At 37.8% G+C, this 17,253-nt stretch overlaps 1 protein-coding gene across 1 annotated transcript; it reads right to left on the minus strand.

Moving 5' to 3' along the window:
* Window positions 1–15,048: 15,048 nt before the first annotated feature.
* LOC138903456 (protein CHROMATIN REMODELING 25-like) lies at window positions 15,049–16,991 on the minus strand. The gene is made up of 5 exons (XM_070191429.1): window positions 16,875–16,991; window positions 16,463–16,581; window positions 16,245–16,377; window positions 15,284–15,403; window positions 15,049–15,198 (listed from the first exon to the last, which is right to left on the minus strand). The coding sequence occupies exons 1-5, from the start codon at window positions 16,989–16,991 to the stop codon at window positions 15,049–15,051; spliced, it is 639 nt and encodes a 212-aa protein (XP_070047530.1).
* Window positions 16,992–17,253: the final 262 nt, after the last annotated feature.

The raw sequence follows: 17,253 nt of genomic DNA on the forward strand, positions 1-17,253 counted from the left end.
AAAGTTTGTGAGGTTGAATGATCAACTTGCAGATATTTTTACCAAGTTTCTCACTGGTCCTCGTATTGGTTATATATGTAACAAGCTCGGTACATATGATTTGTATGCACCTGCTTGAGAGGGAGTGTTAGTTTACAGCATGTATATAGTGTAGTATTGTCCCACATTGGTAGAAGAATAGTATGTCTTTGTATAGTATGGCTATAAATAAGGACCTCTTGTATTGTATTGTTCATCTAATATCAATAACATATTTTCTCCCGTGCCTTCTCACAAAGGACACCATGTCCTTAACATTTACACTGCACATATGAAGTTAAGGACACGAGGTCCTAAAGTTTAACAACAGAAGGTGCAAATACAAGTTAAGGACATTATGTCCTTAACATTTACACTACACACATAAAGTTAAGGACGCCATTTTCTTAACATTTATACTGCACATATAAAGCTAAGGACATGATGTACTAACAGTTAAGGACATCTCTAATTAGTGGCTAACTGTGCACTTCTCCCTAAATTTCATATTTCACATTTCATCCACTTCACAATGAATTCTTCATTTTGACTTACTAATATTACTATATAGCGTCTTTGAGAGCGACAAGCTTTTATTTTCACTCTTCGTTGTCAGCTTATAATTTATTAAGGACAACCCAGTAATCAAGCAATTACATTACATCATGATGTGGTTTGGCATGGGATTCAGTTACCAATTAAAAGCCCTAATATTAATGGATCTTTATTTATCGCTAATTTGTATATAATTGATAAGTTTGTATATTAAATGTAATTAAGCTAAACCTCTCTAATGATAGCAAATGAGTCTATAATATATTATGACGGGGTAAAAATGCTCTATTGAGATGGCAGTTTCCCTTATTTGGATGATGAAGAATGCCATTCTCATATTTCCTAAAATTTTAGACAATAAAATCATACTTTCATTCAAGACTAGTTTGAAGTAAGGAAGAAAGATTGTGCATTTTTCATAATTACTCTATTATTTTCTCTCATTTCATTCCCTTTGTTCAAACTAGTGGACGTCTTGATCTTTAAAACGTGGAATATAGATGTATACAGTCAAAATCGGGCTTGCCCGATTTCGAATGGTTAATCGAGATCGAGACCAGCTAAGGTCGAGACCGAGAAGGATAGAGATCTAGCGAGATCGAAAGAAGCCTGCTAAGTCGAATAACAGAAAGCTGAGGAATCCGTGATCGGGTGAGAATTGTGGCGGAGATCTCGGCATATATCAAGATAACACCGGTTGATTAGCCAATTAGGAGATTTTCTTATGTATTTAGAATTGTACCAAATGTGGAACTCCTCAGCTATATAACGGGGATCCAATCATTTTGTAAAAGGGGATTGACGCATATCAAAGCAGTTTATAACATTTTCTTAAGCATTCTTATTCTGTTGTCCAGTTCTTGCTTTTCAATAATATATTCAGTTAGTTTAAGGGAGACCTAGCTCGAGGGCCAAGGTAGCACGTTACATTGGTTTGCTTTGATTTACAGTTAATTTCTAACTTCAATTCTCATATTTCTTAGTTTGTGCCAAGTAAAATCATATATCCTTAAAACCACTTACAAATTTAATTGTTATCCGATTTTAAGTAAATAGTTTGGCGCCCACCGTAGGGCTAAGGATAGTAGTGATTGCCTGGTGATAATTTTCATAACACATACTGCTTTACACTTGTTTTTGTAAGTGTTTTTGATTTTAGGATCAGCATGTTGAACTCTCAAGAAGTACCCACACATGTCGACAACGTCCTTGGTTTTCATGGCGAAAACGATAACGTAGTCTCCCCAGGAAACGAAGTGCTTCCAGTTGACCTCGAGGGAGTACCAGTTGCAGACCCCATCGACGTCAGTTCCCATGTTGCCCTGAATGCAAATCAGGGCGTCGACCCCGAAAATAGTGTCCGCAGAGACGTTCGATCAGCCGGTCATCAGCCTTCGAATAATATTCGAAATGTTACAGGCTCAACAAGATACAATGGCACAACTTCAAAATCAGAACCACGCACCGAGTAGGGTCGAACACGAGCCATCACAGGAAATTGTTCACAGGGCCGAACCAGAGCCGGGGAGGTCATATGTGAATGAGTCAGGGACCGACCCCGCTATCTTGAAAATGTTCGAGGAGCTGACAAAGCGAATTGAATCGGGGGAGAAGAAGATTGAAGCGAATGACAAAAAAATGGAAACATATAACTCCCGAGGTGATCAAATTCAGGGAACACCACCGATTTTGAAGGGTTTGGATTCAAAGAAGTTCATACAAAAGCCTTTCCCCCCGAGCGCGACTCCTAAGACTATTCCGAAGAAATTTCGCATGCCAGAAATTCCCAAGTATAATGGAACTACTGACCCCAACGAGCATGTCACTTCTTACACATGCGCAATAAAGGGGAACAATCTAGAGGACAATGAGATTGAGTCTGTACTGCTGAAGAAATTCGGAGCAACTTTATCAAAGGGGGTGATGATATGGTACCATAACTTACCACCTAACTCCATTGATTCTTTTTCCATGCTCTCGGATTCTTTCGTCAAAGCACACTACGAAGCGATAAAGGTCGAGACTAGAAAGTCGGACCTCTTCAAAGTAAAACAGAAAGACAACGAGATACTCAGAGAGTTCGTATCTCGGTTCCAAATGGAGCGTATGGATTTGCCCCTGGTCACCGACGATTGGTTCGTTCAGGCTTTCACTCAAGGCCTAAACATACGAAGCTCGGTAGCCTCACAACAGTTAAAGCAGAACTTGATCGAATATCCAGCTGTAACCTGGGCCGATGTGCATAATCGGTACCAGTCAAAGATTAGGGTCGAGGATGACCAGTTGGGGACTCCTTCCGGGTCCGTTTATCCAAACATGACCATCGACAGAGTTAAAAGGGATATTGACCGGGAACCACGGTCAAACAAAGATCGATATCAGTCATACAGTGGAGATCGGAGAAACAACGGGCCTGGACGCAACCCTGTTCGAATTGATAAAATAAATGATCGAGGACAGAGCTCTCGAGGGCTCATGAGTAAGAGTGGTTTCGACAGAAATGTCGAACCCAAAGAAGCACCACGACTATCGGAATACAACTTCAACATTGATGCATCAACTATTGTATCGGCCATTGAGCGCATCAAAGACACCAGCGGCCCCGACCTCTATAGACTGATCCGACCGAGAGAAATCCTAATGAAATGTGCAAATATAATGACACCCATGGTCATAGAACAGAAGATTGCAGGCAATTGAGGTAGGAGGTAGCTCGTTTGTTCAACGAAGGGCATCTTCGAGAAATCATAAGCGATCGGGCTAAAAAGCACTTCAAGAACAGAGATTCAAACAGACAGAATGAGCAAGAAAAGCCGCAGCACGTGATCCACATGATTGTTGGAGGGGTTGATATTCCTCAGGGGCCGTATTCAAACGCACCAAGGTGTCGATCACGAGGGAAAAACGGACTCGAAACTACGTACGAGAAGGGACCTTGTCTTTCAATGACGAGGATGCAGAGGGTATCTTACAACACTACAACAAAAAGGGTCTTTCGCGAAAATAGAAAAACCCTTTAGCGGCAATATTTATTGCCGCCACAACATTTACCGGCCATAATTATTTAGCCGTTGTTATTGGGGTCGCTAAGGGCTTTAGCGGCCATTCACCGAAGTGCTGGTAAAGGTACCGTGTATTGCCGCTAAAGGTCACATGTTTTAATGAAAATTATTTAGTAGCAATTAAAATGGCTACTAAATCCATTCCATGAAAAACTTAGTATACATTTTAGTGTCAATCATTATTGCTGGTAAATCCAATTAATTGCCGCTAAAATTACAAGTTTTAACAGCAATTGTTTTGCTGCAATTATAATGACTACTAAATTCATCTCAAAAATTATTTCTGCTAAATCCAATTAAATTAATTAAAATCACTCTTCTAGGGGCAAATTAAAAGTACAATTTATTGCCGTAAAACTATCTTTCAATTGGCAAATTGTAACAAAATATACCTATATTCATAACATAGTATATTCCATTAAATCCTGAGTAACAAAACCAAGTACCAATTCATAATATTAATCTATCAACACAAATGATAAAATATACTGTTTCAACTAAATAACTAATGTCATTATAACTAATACTACTTGAATACCAACACTAATAAAACAATAAATACAAAGCGCTCAAACTTCAGTAACTCTTCATTTTATTGAAGTCTTCGACATGCTAAGTCTTTGAACATCATATTGTATGACCTGAAATAATAAAGTAAGTGAACGTTAAAAGATGAAATTTAATGTAAAGAAAATTATAAGCCTACATGTGAATATTTAGTGAAAGTAACCTCCAACTGTAACACTTCTAGTTAATGTCTAAACTTTTCCAAAATATGGAGCAGTGAAACTATCTTAAAAGAAAATGTTTGGAACCAGATATCATTTGTACACCAAATAAGCGAACCTACTTTACGACAACTATTGGGAACCTACTTTATGTTGCAAAGTTTCTACTACAGTTTGGTCGATTTGTTTCTGGTAGGGTTAATGTTCTGGTTAAAAAGGAAGCAATGTTTCTTAGACATTACAGATATGTTGAAAAACTGAGCAAGACCAGCCTGTAGCAAGACAAATAGCTCTAAGATTATGTTGCATCAGAAGATAGCAATCGAAATTAAAGAACTGTTAATAGTTTAATTGAAATCTTTTATATCCTTAAGACATTTATGCGAAATGCTCTCGCTGAGATTACTTATATAAAACATGGTAGGTTCTGTCACTTTGAAATAGGAAGTTTGAGAACAAAAAAGTGGAATAGAGAAGATTGGTACAACTTTGACATGACACTTTATCACATGACACTCCTCTAATTTCTAAAGCATTGGTTTTATCACGTCCATGACTGATTCATAGAACTACGCTGATGGATAATCTATAAAAAACAATCAGCAAACTAATGGAAGGCATTTTACATCTGAAAAAAACACACTTCCTTGGAATCCACGTCATTCAAGTTGTTCTAATCGCAACATATATGGAACAAGTATGCTAGCCCTCCATAAGGCCTACAATGCAAACATAGTATATGCTAGTTAATTTCCAACTCAAAATTTTCATGAATATGAACAATTCTAGTGTTCCCGTGTCTAGTTAAACACTCCAAAAAAATAAGAGATTTGGAAATAATAAGAAATAACACCCTTTAATGGCTATAACAACCATGAGGTCCACTACTGGAAATCACTTTATAAGCAGCAACTTCTTAACTTAAACAAATATTTTGTAATAAGAATTCATTGAGATCGAGTCACAGTAGCTGCATCACTTTCCTTAGAGACCTTTCGAACCAGAGATATAAGGAAATATCCAAAAAGGAAGAAGAAGAAGAAGAAGAAGCCCTTCTGCCTTTAACAGACATCCTATAATTTCAATAAAAAAATATATATTTAAGCATGATTGTGTTACTACACTGATAGATAAAAAAAACTGCAATAGTACTTATAACAAAGGTTTGGGAAGGCAATAATGCGAAGGAAGACTTTGTTACGACTGATGAGCCCTGCGGCCCTAAATAACTCAGAGAATATTGTGTTGCCGAAGTGTCCATCACTACATAAGCAAAAACTTAATGAAGTGTTCATTCTTTAAGTTAAGAACGCATAAAAGACTAATGTAAAGAGTAAGTAAAATCTGGAGATAAGATAAAATTTAAAATGAAAATAACAACTACTTTAATAAAATTTTAAATGTCATTTCCTCCATCAAAATTAACTTCACCTTCATCTGGAGGAGTTGTAGAAGGTGTACTCACATCTATTACTATCACATAACACCATTTTTATACATGTATTCAAATAAATACAAAGTAAAAGCTTAAAAAATATTCGGGGAATAGTGAACTAGAGACTTAAACTAAAGTAGTTTGTATGTCACAAGGAACTCCAGACCAACTCACAAGACCTCAGTTTTCATTGTTGGAATTGATAATTTATTTACAATAACACTTTTGAATGCAACTGGTCAAACAAAAATAGTAACTCTTGAATACATTGTGGGGTATTAGATCCAAGAAGGTACCACATTACTTTTATGACAAGGAAAGGCTATGAAGCTTCCGTTGATGCAAGATATAACAGCAGAATCAAGTGTATAATGGAATTCAAAAGATTTGCAGCAGTATGCCTTCTTTAGCACCATGAATCCACAATTATTGTTATCTAAATTTTCCAAGTAGAAATTGTCATATGTAACTGCAGAACAATTTCAAGCTTTTAGTACTCTGCGTTAACTTTCAAGACTTTCCCAGATGTTACAATGGACAAGGGCACACTCATATGGTGAATGACTAGAAGAAATAAAAACAGTTAGGTTTTGAAATGTTCGTAACATCCTAGGGTTAACACTCATATGTTGAATGATTAGAAGCACTCCTATCTACTTGTATGCTTTCAATTAGACTAAAATCTCGAGGGAACACTTCTCAAGTCTCTAGGGATAGGGTATCCATCATCAGCGATACACACACACACAAAGAGAGAGATGAGTTGGGTTATCTGTGGATGGTGCCATGGTGGACGGCGACTGTAAAAGACTGATTGGTTAGACAACAACGGAGAATTAGATCCAGTCTTTGGGGTTGTTGGCCGGCAACGAGTAGGTCACAACTTTTTTAAGATGAAACCCTTTTTGCTTTTCCTTAACCACTACTTTAGGTGCTTGAATCTGTTCGAAATATAGCTAAAATAATTGGAGGGAATATGCTAATGTTATAAAAAAGCATTGGAGGGAAATATAAAATAATTCACATTATTTTCAATCTTTACTTCTTTTGTGACCATTGCTTTTTATTGCCAGCAAAAATGTATCTTTCCTGGCTAATCTTAATTTGACGGTAATATATCATTCTAGAGAATATATTAGTAACTGTTATAAGAAATATCAAATTACGGTGGATGTCTATTCTTCCTTCATGATTTTCATCTCAAATGGTTAATGACATATTCAGTGACATATTTTCAATGTTTAATGACATATTTTCTTCGCTTTTCATGCATATATAAAGACCTTGTAATAGATAGGAAAATACACACAATTGAAGAAGAAATAATAATCTCTCATCTTCCTTCTCTCTATCTCCATTTCTTGTTCATGTTTTACTAAATTGCTTTTATTTCATAACACGTTATCAGCACGAAATTCTAGCCAACTGAGTTGTTATGATGCGGCCAGTGCCGGTAGCGTTATTTAATGTTAATAATATGGTAAGAACGATGACGGTGTACAACGCCAGCATATATTCGGTCATCACAGTTAGCCTTTTCTAATTAGTTTTCAAGTTTCTTTACACTTTGCTATTTATGTTTCCATACATGAACAAACTTGCTTTACGGAAAAGTTTTTCTTGAAAGTTCATCAAATCATGTAAGGATTTTTGGTATAAAAAACGATAAATATTTTTTCTATGACAAGTATTATGTTCCTATGTGTTAATATTAAGAAACACGAAGTGAAGACTTTTGAGAGAGCACATATTTTTTCTTTCTATTTTATCACATATCTCTTCCATCTTAAAGTGGGATAATTACCACAAAGGATACGTAGATTTTAATTGATTATGTGTTTTCCTATATTTGCTTGATACTTTTTATTTGATTGAGTTCAGTTAATGAAAGTTCGCATATGCAAATTAAATTCAATCGCCATCAATAGTGAAAACCCGTCCTATAAGTCTAAAATAAGACATGATGTTACCGTGGAGGCATGAATGGATGTGGACGTGGTAATGGAAGAAATTATAATCGTCATCATTATGGTAATAAGAACAATAATGGCTCTCAAAATAATCCTTCACTTTGTGAAAGTGATGGTTGCCATTGACATGGCATGAGATTTTATAAAGCACTCATGGATTATTATGTTCCATTCCTGAGGTGAATGTGAAAACAATGTGATAATCATTATGAATACATATTCATTCTTGCAAGAATATGAACGTGCTAGTGGCGAGAAGGGGGGTTGAGATGAAATAAGAAAATAATGTCATTATTATGGCATGAATGGTCATTGGTCATGTACTTATTGTACGCCAAAATATTATGGCAATGTGATTATTAAAGGACAACAATAATGCAAGAAACAAATCTTGCATCTAATTTTGACAATGACCATAATGGTATAACTTTCTCTTTAAAAGAGATATTCACCATATAGATGTTGATGAATATATGGTAGTACAAAATTAATTGAAGGCTCTGGAAGAGCTACTATAACTCTGCCTAAGGGAACAATACTTATCACAGAGAATGCAATATTCTCTTCCAAGTCCAAGAGGAACTTGTGAGGCATATTTTATCGTAAACCAAAAGATTACTAATTTCAATACTTTTGTATTTTGGCATGATCGATTGGGACATGCTGGATCAATTATGATGAGACTAATTATAGAAAAAACAAATGTGCATCCATTAAAGAATTTAAAGATTCTTTTAAATAATTCATTTTCTTGCAATTATTATTATCAAGGCAAGTTGATTATTAGACCATCACCAACAAAGGTTGGGATTGAGTCTCATGCGTTTTTGGAATGTATACAATGGGATATTTGTGGACCTATTCACATACCCAGTGGGTCGTTTAGATATTTTTGTGATCTTAATATATGCATCTTCTAGATGGTCTCATGTATGCCTATTGTCATCTCGCAACCTGGCATTTGCAAAATTAATGGCACAAATAATCCGATTACGGACAAAATTTCCCGATAATCCAATTAAGCCTATTAGACTTGATAATGCCACTAAGTTTTCATCCCAAGCATTTAATGATTATTGCTTATCAATTGGGATAAAAGTAAAATATTCTGTAACTCATGTTCACACTCAAAATGGCCTTGCAGAATCTTTGATTAAACGTCTACAATTGATAGCAAAACCATTACTCGTGAAAACTAAGTTACCTACTTCAGTTTGGGGTCATGCCATTTTGCATGCAGCTATGCTAATTCGTCTCAGACCGATAAATTATCATAAATATTTTCTCGTTACAATTAGTTTTGGGTCATCTAAGAATTTTTGGATGCGCTGTATATGTGCTTGTAGCACCGCCATATCGCACCAAGATGGATCCCCAAAGAAGGTTAGGAATATATGTTGGGTTTCAATCACCCTCCATTATTCGATATCTTGAAACATTAACGGAAGATTTGTTCACTGCTCGATTTGCAGATTGTAAATTCAATGAGGCATTTTTCCCAAAATTAGGGAGAGAAATTGGTGAAACCAAACGTGAAATTTTGTAGAAAAATACATCATTGTCTCATCTTGATCCACGTGCCTCTATTAATTTTGTGAAAAAATACATCTTTATCCCATCTTGATCTACGTGCATCTACTTGTAAAAAAGAGGTGCAAAAGATTATTCATTTGCAGAAAATAGCAAATCAAATGCTATATGCATTTACGGATGTGAAAAGGATAACGAAATCACATATCCCTGTAGAGAATGTTCCAATCCGTATTGATGTCCCTGTTGAAAAATCTTTTAGTGTCATAGCTACTGAGTCAAAAACACGCCTAAAGCGTGGCAGGCCATTGGGTTCTAAGGATCGAAATCCTATAAAAAGGAAAATAAATGATCAAGATGACACTACGAATGAGTCTCATAAATAAAAACCATGATTTAACCAATCATGAGATTCATGACGAAATCAATGAGACTGAGACTCAAGAAAATAAGGAACTATCAATACACCCAATCGATATTGAGATAAAGTTGAATCGATTGAATATAATGGTAGATTATGTTTTTGCATACAATGTTGCATCTAGCATTATACAAGATAAAGAGGATCTTGAACCTCAATCTGTTGGAGAATGTCGGCAAAGACGTGATTGGCCAAAATGGCAAGAAGCAATCCAATCTGAGTTGGATTCACTTGCAAAACGTGAAGTTTTTGGGCCTATAGTCCAAACACCTAATGGTGTTAAGCCTGTTGGATATAAATGGGTCTTTGTACGTAAAAGGAATGAGAAAATGAGGTACAAAGATATAAGGCACGCCTTGTTGCACAAGGATTTTCACAAAGGCTTGGCGTCGATTACGAAGAGACGTATTCTCTTGTTATGGATGCTATAACGTTCCGTTATCTCATTAGTTTTGTTGTCTATGAAAAGCTTGGCATGCATTTAATAGATGTGGTTACAACCTACATTTACGGCTCACTTGATAATGAGATATACATAAAAATTTCCGAGGGATTTAAAATGCCTGACGCACACAATTCAAAGTCCAAAATACTTTCAATCAAATTGCAAAGATCGTTGTATGGTCTAAAGCAATCAGGAAAAATGTGATATAACCGTATTAGTGAATATTTATTAAAGGAAGGTTATATAAATGATGTCATTTGTCCATGTGTCTTTATAAAATAAAAAAATATCGGGGTTTATTGTACTTGTTGTATATGTTGATGACATAAACCTTATTGAAACTCCTACATAACTCCAAAAGGTAATTGATTATTTAAAGAAGGAATTCGAGATGAAAGATATCGGAAAGACAAAATTATGTCTCGGTTTGCAAATTGAACATTTGGCAAACGAGATTTTTGTTCATCAATCTGCCTACATATAAAAGGTATTTTGGTATCTAAAAGGGACTACCGATATGGGCTTATTTTATGGCAATAATTGCAATACCGATCTTGTTGGTTATGCCGATACTGGGTATTTATCTGACCCACACAAGGCTCGATCTCAAATAGGCTATGTGTTTATGTGGAGGCACTGCCATATCTTGGTGATCGACTAAGCAATCAATCATGGCTACTTCTTCTAATCATGCTGAGATAATTGCTATTCATGAAACAAGTCGAGAATGTGTTTGGTTGAGATCTATAATACATCTTATTCGAGACAAATGTGGTTTGAAGTGTGACAAACTACCCACAATTTTGTATGAAGACAATGCAACATGCATAGCCCAATTGAATGGAGGATTCATAAAAGGAGATAGGACAAAGCACATTTCACCAAAGTTATATTTTACACATGATCTTAAAAATAATGGCGATATCAATGTGCAACAGATTCGTTTAAGTGATAATATGGTTGATCTGTTCACCAAATCTCTACCGACGTCAACCTTCAAGAAACTAGTGTACAAAATTGGGATGCAAAGGCTCAAGGATGTAAACTGATAATCTTATCAGGAAGAGTTAATACGCATTGTACTCTTTTTCCCTTACAAGATTTTGTCCTACTGGGTTTTCCTTGCAAGGTTTTTAATGAGGCAACCAAAAAGCGTATTTCTAAACATATGTACTCTTTTTCCTTCACTAGGATTTTTTTTTCAAATAAGGTTTTAACGAGGCACATTATCTATGGACATCCAAGGGGGAGTGTTATAAGAAATATCAAATTATGGTGGATGTCTACTCTTCCTCCATGATTTTCATCTCAAATACTTAATGACATATTCAATGACATATTTTCTATGTTTAATGACATATTCAATGACATATTTTCTTCACTTTTCATGCCTATATAAAGGCCTTGTAATAGATAGGAAAATACACACAATTGAAGAATAAATAATAATCTATCCTCTTCCTTCTCTCTATCTCCATTTCTTGTTCATGTTTTATTAATTTGCTTTTATTTCATAACAGTAACAATTAACTTATTGCCGCTAAATTATTGTCGCTAAAAAGACTTTTTCTTGTAGTACAATCCCACAACGACGCACTGGTAATATCTGTCCTTATGAATAAAATTCAAGTTAAACGTGTTTTGATTGATCTAGGTAGCTCGGACAACATTATTCGATCGAGGCATGCAAGATCAAATTGTGCCCGCAGCCCGAGTACTTAACGGCTTCAACATGGCAAGCGAAACCACCAAAGGTGAAATTACTTTGCCAGTGAACGTGGCCGAGACCATCCAAGAAACAAAGTTCCATGTGATCGATGGTGACATGAGGTACAACGCCCTGCTCGGAAGGCCTTGTATCCATAACATGAGGGCAGTACCCTCGACCCTTCACCGAGTTCTGAAGTTTCCGACATCGAAGGGAGTCAAAACAGTGTACGGGGAGCAACCCGCCGCCAAGGAAATGTTTTCAGTCGATGAAGTGATACCGGTATCGGCACTCACATCAACGAAGGGGTCGAAGGGAAAGCAGGAGGTCAAATAGCAACCACAGATACCGGCCTCGACCCAATTGAATGAGCAAGAGATCGACGAGGATGACGACTACTGGATCCCTTGATCCTTCATAATTCCAGATGACTCCGATTCCACCAAGTCAACAGTCGAAGAGCTTGAACAAGTTACACTGGCCAAGCATCAGCCCGAACAAAAGGTATACCTGGGCACGGGGCTAACCCCCAAGCTCAGAAAAAAAATTATTCATTTCCTTAAAGCTAACACGGATTGATTTGCTTGGTCCCACCTCGATATGACAGGGATCCCACCAGAAATGACCACTCACAAACTAAGCATGGACCCCAAATTGTGCCCGGTGATGCAAAAAAGAAGGGCCCAATCCGAGGTCAAACATGCCTTCATAAAGGACGAGGTAACCAAATTCTCAATATAGGATCCATTCGGGAAGTAAAGTACCCTGAATGGTTAGCAAACATAGTGGTAGTCCCTAAGAAGGGAAACAAACTTAGAATGTGTATAGATTATAAAGACCGGAATAAAGCATGCCCCAATGATTCTTTTCCTTTGCCTAATATCGATCATATGATCGATGCCACGACCGGCCACGAGACTCTCAGTTTTCTCGATGCCTACTCTGGGTACAACTAGATACAGATGAACCAGGAGGATCAGGAAAAGACCTCGTTTATCACTAAGTACGGTACCTACTGTTATAATGCAATGCCATTCGGTCTAAAAAATGCTGGTGCAGCTTATCAACGCTTAGTAAACCAAATGTTCGAAGAACAAATAGGAAAATCAATGGAAGTTTCTATTGATGACATGTTAGTTAAGTCTCTGCGAGCAGAGGACTATTTAAAACTTTTGCAGGAGACTTTCGATATACTGAGGAAGTACAATATGATGCTCAACCCTGAAAAGTGTGCATTCGGGGTTGGCTCGGGCAAGTTTCTTGGTTTCATGGTGTCCAATTGGGGCGGATAGCCGCCCTAGGACGATTTATTTCGAGATCCTTAGATAGGAGCCACTGATTCTTCTCGCTGCTTAAGAAGAAGAGCAATTTTGCACGGACTCCGGAATGCCAGCATGCCTTGGAGGAACTAAAGTGGTATTTATCGAGCCCACCGCTGCTTTACACCCCGTAAGTGGACGAACAGCTTAACTTGTACTTGGCAGTCTCAGAGATAGCGGTAAGTGAAGTCCTAGTCCGAGAAGAACAAGGTACGCAATTCCCTATCTATTATGTTAGTCGGACCTTAGGTGAGGCCGAAAATAGATATCCACACTTAGAAAAATTAGCGCCTGCTTTAATAAGCACTCTAGGAAACTAAAACCACATTTCCAATGTCATCCAATATATGTTGTAACAATATATCCTCTTCGAAATATTTTGCACAAACCCGAGCTTTCGGGTCGATTGGCCAAATGGGCCGTAGAAATCAGTGGGTACAATATTGAGTATCGACCACGAACCGCCATCAAGTCTCAAATCTTGACGGACTTCGTGGCTGACTTTACGCCGGCCCTCGTACCCGAGGTTGAAAAAGAACTACTGATAAAATCGGGTACATTTTTGGGAGTTTGGACCCTCTTTACGGACGGTGCTTCGAATGCGAAGGGGTCCAGGCTAGGCATCGTACTAAAATCACCCACATGTAATATAGTTAGACAATCTATCAGAACTACAAAATTAACTAACAATGAGGCCGTGTATGAGGCCATGATTGCAGGTCTCGAACTAGCTAGAAGCTTGGGAGCGGAGGTCATAGAGGCTAAGTGTGATTCCCTCCTCGTGGTAAACCAAGTTAACGGGACTTTTGAAGTCCGAGAAGACTGAATGCAGAGGTACTTTGATAAACTACAAGTGACTCTACATCGATTTAATGAATGGACCTTGCAATATGTACCTCGAGAATAGGATAACGAGGCCGACACTCTTGCATACTTAGGTTCGTCGGTCGAGGACGGCGAACCCAACTCGGGGACTTTTGTACAACTCATGAGATCGGTAATCGAAGAAGGTCACGCCGAGATAAACTCCACAAGTTTAATCTGGGGTTGGAGAAATAAGTACATAGAGTACTTAAAGAAAGGGAAGCTTCCATCAAATCCAAAGGAGTCGAGAACTTTGCGCACAAAGGCAGCACAATTCACTTTGTTCGAAGACGGAATGCTGTTTAGAAGGACGTTTGATGGACTGTTGGCAATATGTTTGGGACCGGGAGATACCGACTACATCATACGGGAAATTCATGAGGGCACTTGTGGAAATCATTTCGGTGCCGATTCGCTGGTCCACAAAGTAATCAAAGCAGGGTATTATTGGACCGATATGGAGAAGGATGCAAGGGAGTTCGTTCGAAAATGCGACAAATGCCAAAGTTATGTGCCCATGATTCATCAACCAGGGGAACTACTCCACTCGGTCTTGTCCCCATGGCCCTTCATGAAATGGGGAATGGACATCGTTGGCCCTCTCCCATCGGCCCCGTGTAAGGTTCAGTTATTTTATTTATGACTGATTATTTCTCTAAATGGTTGAAGCACAGGCTTTCGAGAAAGTCAAAGAAAAGGAAGTCAAAGACTTCATTTGGGACCACGTCATATGTCGATTCGGTATGCCCTCCGAGATTGTATGTGATAATGGAAAATAATTCATCGGCAACAAAGTAACTAAATTTCTCGAGGATCACAAGATCAAAAGGATCTTATCAACACCTTATCATCCCAGCGGGAACGGACAAGCCGAATCGACCAACAAAACCATCATCCAAAATCTTAAGAAGAGATTGACCGATTCCAAAGGAAAATGGAGAGAAATACTACCCGAGGTTCTATGGGCATACCGCACAACATCGAAATCCAGTACTAGAGCAACGTCATTCTCGTTAGTTTATCGCGCCAAAGCTCTGATAGAGCTGGATTCCAATCAGGATCAAACAAAACCAGACGGTTCCCACCGATCAAATTAAGACCACAACCTCCAGCCTTGCTGCTCAACAGAAATGCAAACTCATCCTAAAATATGCACTAAATAAGTCTTGCTAATGCCAAATCTGTGAAAGCATAAAAAAAATTAAAGTGTAACAACATCCCCGTGTACCTTTGTTGGATCATTGAAACGATTAACTAGCTTCTGTCTTTTACTAATTGATGTAGTTCCATCAAGTCTTAAGAAGGGATATCTCCTTTCACGGCATAATTGAGAGAAAAGGTCCAGCGTCTGATTATTCACAACGTACACAGTTAGGACAGACGCAAAAGAAAGAAGAGAAAAGTAAAGTGAGATTTCAGTTACTGACTTATACATTAGAAAAGTTGATTATAGGTAAACAAATAAATAATGATATATAGCAGTGTTCGAATCTTGAAAGCAGGCTGTTAACCTTTGCTATCTTATGAAACAGATGTTATAGTCATCAAAATAGTCTGATTGTCTGACTGATGCTAAAGTTTTACCAGCAGAAATTAAACCGAGTAACTAAAGGAGCTAGAGACTAGATAGATAATACAGCCACTTGATCCGATTACAATTATGGAAATCAGATTATTAATACCGAGAAAAACATTCGGTATTTAGGAGATGAAGATCATTGTGGCATGTACCTCACTTTTAGAAAACATATGAGTACTCGACCAAGAGTTAGAAAGGGAAGAACAAAGTTAGCAAATCTGCAAAAGGAAGTGCAATTCCTAGGATTGACTAAATATGGAAATTATACCAGACTAAGGTAATGACAACAAAAGCACCGTCAATAACTATCTTCCCTTTCTTTTCTAACATTATCCTGACAGAGCCCATCAAAAAATACAAATGCTTTTAGACAGTATAAAAAATGACTTGGTGATCTTAACAGGCCCATTAATTAATGAAAACACTAGTGGCGAGTACATTAAGCCACCCAAAAGCCCTCCCAGAACATTAATTCATAATTGTGATCAGAAGCTGAAATTAAAGCCAGAGCAAACTAAACATTCGTTCAAATCGAAGAAAACTAACACATGTAACAGAAAAACTTGTATTTCACACGTCTGATTCTGTTAATAGAGTTACTCCTCGATACCTGTGTGTAGTTGGAAACCAAAACAATCCTATCATCAGTTTTCTGACGAAGTTGAGCCAGTAGCCGGGCTAAGACATGCATTTTCCCTGACAGTTCAACCCACAACCCAGATCCGCCAGTCCATGAGTCACACCTAGCAGATTATTTGTAAGATTCCTTTATTTGGGAAAAAAGCTGAAGATCGATTTTCAGAGAGACAGTGGGCTAAAATAGCTTACCTTCCAGAAAACATTTCTGGAGGGAAAAAGCGGATGCAGTCCTCAAATCCTGATGTCCCTGGACTTCCACTTCGTATTGTGTCGTATATCAGCTTCAAACATTTGACATTAGTAAGCAACTGTTTTGTTACTTGCAAAACTGACTAAACTCAAAAGGATAATATCATGGTTTGGACTTTGTTGGAGTAGGAACTTTTGGCATTTTAAGGTGGTATGAAAGTAATAAGGAAAAGCAGTAACAAGTTAACACAAGGGGGACAGGACCCAGGGCTTAGGTCTCGTGTTAAAGAACCAACACGTGATGTGGGTGTTAGGTGCACGTTACAGGTTCAAACCCTGCGGTAGACAAAGTGTGGTGTTTAAGTTGGAAGGAGGGTCAATTGGCAAACCCATACTCCCCGGAGTTTCTAACCTGTGCGCTGCTGGAGTCAGGCAAGAAACCCACATGAAATTTCTTCGATATCAAAAAGAAAAGAGAACCTAGCATCAGGTTTCGATATGCAACACAGGAATCAAATAACGAGACCATGAATACGAGCCTAGAATTGTTGGACGAAAAATGCAAAGCCGCTCTCGTCCGATTGGCCGCCCAGAAACACCGGATCGAAAGGTACTACAATCGAAGAGCCAATCTTAGACATTTTAACATCGGGGACTTGGTGCTAAGAAAAATCACCCTCAACACCTGAAATCCGAATGTAGGGAAACTGGGTCTGAATTGGGAAGGACCGTACCAGGTTCTCGAAATCATCGGAAAAAGATCCTACAAGCTCGGCACGATGACCAGCGAA

The sequence above is a fragment of the Nicotiana tomentosiformis genome, chromosome 12, assembly GCF_000390325.3.
Source record: "Nicotiana tomentosiformis chromosome 12, ASM39032v3, whole genome shotgun sequence".
NCBI classification, from domain to species: Eukaryota; Viridiplantae; Streptophyta; class Magnoliopsida; order Solanales; family Solanaceae; genus Nicotiana; species Nicotiana tomentosiformis.